The sequence below is a fragment of the Herpailurus yagouaroundi genome, unplaced genomic scaffold, assembly GCF_014898765.1.
Source record: "Herpailurus yagouaroundi ecotype Mexico unplaced genomic scaffold, PumYag 165, whole genome shotgun sequence".
Classification (NCBI taxonomy): Eukaryota; Metazoa; Chordata; class Mammalia; order Carnivora; family Felidae; genus Herpailurus; species Herpailurus yagouaroundi.
In genome coordinates this window covers 16,470,606-16,477,389 of record NW_024412406.1, presented here as the reverse complement: position 1 = coordinate 16,477,389, position 6,784 = coordinate 16,470,606, and the positions used below count along the sequence as shown (strand labels likewise).

General features: G+C 43.3%; 1 protein-coding gene across 1 annotated transcript in view; it reads right to left on the bottom strand.

Annotated features, from left to right (window-relative positions):
- Positions 1–3,485, bottom strand: part of CPA6 (carboxypeptidase A6) — a 271,032-nt gene extending 267,547 nt beyond the window's left edge. Inside the window, 1 exon segment of the mRNA XM_040487648.1 lies at positions 3,110–3,485. Coding sequence (XP_040343582.1) covers positions 3,110–3,225 — 116 coding nt within the window. The 5' untranslated portion in view covers positions 3,226–3,485.
- Positions 3,486–6,784: the final 3,299 nt, after the last annotated feature.

Sequence of the window (6,784 nt, the reverse complement as noted above, 5' to 3'; positions counted from 1 at the left end):
GAAGTGTTAGCTACTTTATCACCCTGTTAGTGTCAAGAACCATACAATAACCTCCTATTGCATTCAATCCTCACAATTTGAGGAAGGTTCTCAGATTATCTCCATTATCCTAGATAAGGAAATGGAGGGTCAGAGAGGTTAAGGAGCTTGCTCCCAGGTAACAGAGCTAACAGTGGCAAAGCACAAATGGAAACCCAGGCAGTTGAACTTCTGGACTTTCAAACGTTATGCTCACTGACTGGCACGAAGAAGATACTGTAGTTCTTAAAATCATACCCACTTTGATTTTACACCACTTCCAGAATTGGTTTCATGGCCTTAGAGTATACACACACGCACACAGATTTCAGGTGATGCAGAAGATCCTTGTTTTTTTGCTTCAGATATAATCACAGAACCATTAAGTCTGCTTCCAGGAATTCATGGCAAGGGAAAAAAAAAAAAAAAGCAGTGTTGCTTGTGTAGGGATCCCACTGACTGGTGTTAAACACAGAAATGTTGGACTATGGATTTGTAATCCCTGAAGCCTTCTGACAGTATCCATCAATACCGTTTGAAATTTTTGTGTACTTGGCTTCATTTTTCTATGTATTTTTAAGATTCTCTTGTAAATATGTAATACAGCTCTCTAAAAAGGTATTAACTTTTGTCAAGTTTTCCTGGTCTAATTCCTCCCCCACCCCCAGATGATTCAATTTGCCACTTACTAAGCATTATACAATTGGCATTACACAACTGTTAATAGTTTATGTAGAAAGAGGACTGAGCTCATTAGCTGCACTCAGGAAGCATGCTGGTCTGCCTGGAGTGTTCGGTTTTATTCAGGTAGCGAGTCCCACAAATGATAATTGCTTATTAGACTCAACCAAGACATACAAAAAATGGTTTACTAACATTCAAGAAATAGGGTTGCTTCAGGGGTGCCTAGGTAGCACAGTTGGTTAAGCATCCGACTCTTGATCTCAGCTCGTCATGATCTCACAATTTGGGAGTTTGAGCCCCTCATAGGGGCTTAACTATTGCACCAGGTCATCCATCAGGTTTTTAGTGTTTAAAACAAAAAAAAGTATTGAGAGAGGGAGGGAGAATCCAAGCAGGACTCGAGGCTCAATTTCATGACGGTGAGACCCTGACTGGAGCCAAGGTCAAGAGATGCTTAACAGACTGGCCACCCAGGTGCACCCTCATCAGGTTTTTATTTGTGGAAGAGCTAGACTTGCACAAAGTAGTTCCTGAGTAAATAAAGCAAAATAATCCCAAACCGAAGTGGCATTTCTGTCCTTGGTAAGGAGAGAGTGAGAATAAAGCAAAGTTAAAACCCATTTTTGATGGAAGTGTTCTGAGACACTCCTGGTTTTACAGCAACTGTAGGCTTCCACAGTGATGGACAAGGCTACTTTGTTTTGAGGGTTTCAGCTTTTTCCTCCAACTTTCAGACATTTGGTAATTTATACATTTGGGACTAACTTACATAGCAGCCAAAGGGAAAACGGCCATTGAGGCTTTCACTGCAGAACAGACAAGGTAGTTCAGCTTCCTGCAGAAAGGTTCCAGTGGTAGCAAACCCTAAAGCCAAGTCTCCACTATTGGCCTCATTTCCTCTAAGCGGCACTTAGGGAAGTACACACACCTGCTCAGCTGAAGCAGGTCCGGGAACTTGGTCAACACCACATAACAGATAATGAAGAACAGGGCCACAGCTGAATGGAGTAGCAATCTTTGGTCACACGGGCCCCGAGATAGATTATCACCTGGTGCAGGAGAGTCGGTAAATTCTACAGCCGGGCCTGCACCAGTCCTTAAACATGGTTCCCTTGCCCAGATCTCCAAGGGCAAGGACATTACAGAATGTAAAGCCTGTACCATGTGTCCAGGAGTCTGGAAAGCAGCCTTCAGATGTTCATGCCTTTCTGTGCCTCCCGGGAACACCCTGGTGTAAAAACTGGGGATTGAGTTATCTATAGCCCTTATCTCAGCCAATGCCTCCACCCCCAGCCTGCACCCCCTAAAATGGAGGACAGCTTTTCTGAAGTTTCCTCTGCAAGCACTGTATTCAGGAGACACAGTGAAGGCAGTGCTTAGATTCTTTGAGCAAGGGAAACCTTTGCTTTCTCAGGGTCATACTTCTGAACTCTTCTTTACACCGTTCCTGTTAAAAACAGCTTTGCCTTAAGATCCCAGGCACTACCTGGTCCTAGTCCGCATCTAGGTGAAAAACTTTCCTCAACTGGTAGTTCTTGAAGGATTGGGTCAAAAGATCCAAGACCTGGTTTTCCTCCTCTGTGAAATGCAATTGAACTAGATGAGCCATCGAAGGTTCATTCCTGCTTTAAAAATGCAGCAATGCCCTAACTTCCAGATTCAAAGAACCACCCCCCTGCAAACAGGAGCAAAGCGCTTGCCGTATATTCCACAGCAAGCCTTCAGAATAAGGTGCATAGTCACACTGCTTTATACGCAGCCCTGGGCCTCCTTAGGAGAGGCAAACATGAAGTACCCTAACCTGTGTGGGGGTGGGGAGGTACCTCATTGTTTGCCCCGTTTAAGTTCCTCCCTTGAGAAAAATACGATAGCTTCACAACTGGCTACTTTCATTCTGCTTATTTTGAGGTGGCTCATTTGCATTGTTCAGATTTGAAGATCTAGTAACTACTCCGTAGGTTAGCAAGTACTCACACACGCTCACACACCGTTCTCAATCACTATGGAGTTTCAACCACTCCTGTGTACAATTCTGAAGGAGAAGTCTTCATTTTCAGGTCATAGTTCACATGGAACAACAGCATCCTTCCTACGGAGCATCAGCCAAGGCAAACACCGCAAATACTGGCCGTGGCTCCTCCAAGGACAGAATCTCATTCAACTGCGGGCCACAGGCTGGCACACTATAACAAGTATGAAAAGCTACAGTTGGGACCATCACATTCTCTCAGTGAGCTAAACCCAAGAGCCGGGAGCTGCACGCACATTTTACTTTAGGTGACCAGGAAAGTGTACAGATTCACACAGAGACCACAGACGTGGGGGGAAAAGTGAGGCATGTTCAGGAGCAAATCAGCCCCCTCTTCCAACTAAAAGCCATATAGGGAATGAAAGTCGCTCCACTCACCCAGCGTAGCGGTTGCTATAAAGGTGGCTGTGCCCTGGTTGCAGAATCTTCAAAAAGAGCAGGGAGAGAGGCAGAAAAGCAGCTGTCCGGCTCCTAGGCTTCCGGAGGAACGTCATGGTGTTACAAGGAGAGGAGCTGAAAGTTACTTACAGCAGTCACCCGAGGCTGGAGGGAGCTCACAGTGCCGCGCCCCCCCCCCCCATGGGCAAATGCTCTCTGGGAGGGGGTGGGGGGAGAGAGCTAAGAGTAAAATGTGACACTTCTTTCCAGCCACAGGGGGGAAAAAAATCTAAGCAGCCGAGGAAGGGAAGTTGCTATTAAGACTTGGTCTTGGGACGAGAAACAGCAGCACGCACTGCCCAGCCCAGCAGCTGAGCCTGATCCTCAGTCAGGCTCCCCTAGAAGGGGCTGGGCCTCCCCTGTGCTGACTCATGGCTGGGGTTCCCTGGGTGCTGCATCCTTTGATTAACTCCTCTCTGGTTTTTTATTTGTCTCTTGCTTGACAGCTTTAGGCCCCTGGCTTTTCTTGGACCTTTCCCTTTCTATTCCCTTCCACAGAGCAGGACCCTCCTCTGAATGCAAATGATTTGCCCGAGGATGAGCTAAACACGTAAGCATACGTAGAACATTCCAGGCTTAAGGTTTTGATCTACCATAACAAATTTCTACATGGATTCCACATACTGAAGTGCCTGGTGAATAGCCCTAACGAGTTCGTGCCCAAGGGTAAGTCCAGCTCCTGAACCTGAACAGACAGCCTGGTCCCGGCTCCTACCTGTATGAAGGGGCAGCCGCTTCGCTGGGCTTCAGGAAGCTCTTCCTAACCCACTCCCCGTCAGCAGCACCCAGACCCGCTGCGATTTCAGAGGTTCTTATAGGGAACAGGAGGCTTCCACGTGCTTTACTACCTTCTCTCACATTTGGAATCATTTAGGAAGCCAGACCATTTAAATCAGAACTCCTGGGGGGTGGGATCAGTAATTTAAAAGCCTCCTCAGGTGATTGCAGTGTTCAACCACCACGCTGGTCTAGAGCGGAGCTTCTCAAACTTTAACAGGCATAGACATCAAATCACCTGTGGATTGTTAAACTGCAGCCTCTGATGCAGTAGTTTGGGCCTGGGGCCTGAGATTCTGCATTTCTAACAAGCTTTCAGGTGATGCTCATGCTGCTGATGTTTCCACCACATTTTGAGCAGAGCTGTGCTTGAGAATGAGGTCTGCTTTTTCTCCTCTCTCTCAAAACTAGGGGGAAATAAAAAACTTTGATGATGAAAAAGGCATTTCTTTTTTTTATCCACTTGCTCCTATGCAGATATACCAGAAAACCCATCTGGGGGCATGTACTTTGCTCTAGTAAATAAGAACGGCGTTATCTAGAGTGACTCCTGTTATTCCCCATGCCAAGGCCCTGTACTACTCCGGAAGAGAGTGGGAATCAGCGTCTCTCTATACACTCACTCAAACACTTTCCAAATTTCCTGAAGAGTCATAGCCAAGGATTCTGTACCCTCTAATATTATAGCCAGAACACTGTTTAGAAGAGAAAGTACCCAATCTTTCCCCATGGTCTCTACATGGGGAGTTGAACCAAACTCATAGGAGTTTGGATTGTAACACAGCTGAAATGATTTTCAGTTAAAATGATTCTCTAAGGCTTCCTTAACTACCCCAGGATTAGTTTAATCTCTTCTCCGTGACCCCCTAATACCTGTATGTTTTCTACTGTAGGGTATAGTACATTGAATTGAAGTATTTGCCTCGTTCTCTCTCGAGGCTGCCTTCTCCTTGAGTGTAGAACGGTACCCCTTTCATCTTTGTACGCACTTCCTTATATCTCCTAGAAAGAACACAGTGTTTGCTGAAGCAATAATCAGCAATGTTTGTTGAGTGAATGATGAACCTGAGAAGGGATTCATTCAACATTTACTCTGTGACTTCTGTATCCACACAGAGGAAAGGATGGAGGCTCTTGAGGAGTGGATGGTCCCAGGTCTCCTGGTTTTGTTTCTTGTTTCTTTATGTTGTTGTTTCCTTCCCTCATGACTTTCTGGCCCAATGCTCTGGTCTTTGTAAAGTGGTCAGGCTGTTCTGCAAGGTTCATGGCGATGCTTCCTGGGGCCATTTTGACAAGGTCAAGAAAGCCTGTGTAACTATGAATGAACTGTGGAAATAAGAGGTTATTTTGTAAATAAAACACTTCATTCCTTTGCATTTCATTATGTCAGAACAATGTATAAATCTGTCATATTATATCACAACATTAAACTAGGAATGTTCGGTCTCTGACTGGGGATTAAGCTCATCCTCAAATCATTCTGAAGGATTCAATCCAGTGAGCACGTTCAGCAAAGACTGCAGACTCTGAGACCAGGGTAATCATTTCCTGGACCATCAAAAACGCAAGAGACCCTGGAGACATCCTGTAGCCTTCCTAAAAATTTCAGATCAAAGAGAGATTCTTAAACAATAGAAGTCATTCCTAGCAATCTTCCTCTGGTTTTCTAAGGACCAGGTTATCTGATCAAACTTCTCCTGGATTAGATAAGCTTCCATAAAATGAGTGATAAATGGAGTCCATTTAGCAAGTGGGAGGGGAAGAGAATGGCTTTACAGAGAGATTCAAAGATAAAAGTCCCCCTTTTTAGGCACTGAGAGGGAGTGAATTATTAAACCAGTTAGAGATTTGGACATGGAAAGATGAGAATTTCTATTTATTGACTATGCCTTTGTCATATTTTAGTGGAAGAATGAAATGTTTTAAAAAGAAATACTACCCTACAGAGAAGCAAAAGGAGACTGCAGTTGGGAAAAAGAAAATGTCATTCTTGATTTGGGTGCATTGTTGTCCATGATTAGATAAGTTTTTTTTTATTGAAGTGTAGTTAGCACACAATATTATTTTATTTTCATATGTATAACATAGTGATTCAACATCTATATATATTATGAAATAGTGACCACAATTAGTCCAGTTACCATCTGTCACCACAGAAACCTAATACGACATTGACTATATCCCCTATGCTGTACATTATTATTGCCGTGGCTTATTTATTTTATAACTAGAAGTTTATACCTCTTGGTCCCCTTCACCTATTCACCCCCCCTCCCTCCACCTCCAAATCTTCCTCTCCTCTGGAAACCATCATTCTGTTTTGTTTATCTGAGTTGGTTTTGTTTTGTTGTTTAAATTCCACACATAAGTGAAATCATACAGTATTTGTCTTTCTTGGTCTGACTTATTTCACTAAGCATAATACCCTTTAGGTTCATCCACGTTGTTATAAATGGCAAGATTTCATTCTTTTTGTATGGTTGAGTTATTACTGTTGTATATATATGTATGTATATACCACATCTTCTTTATCCATTCATCTATTGACAGACACTTTGGTTTTTTCTGTGTCTTGACTGTTGTAATTAATGTTGCATTGAACATGGGAGTGCATGTATCTTTTCAAGTTAGTGTTTTCATTTTCTTTTTTTTTCTTTATTTTTTAATTTAAATTCTACTTAGTTAACATACAGTGTTATATTAATGTTATATTAGGAGTATAATACAGTGATTCAATAATTCTATACATAGTGCTCATCATGATAAGTGTACTCTTTAATCCCCATCACCTGTTTCAAACATCCTCCTACCCACCTCTGCTCTTGTAACCATCAGTTT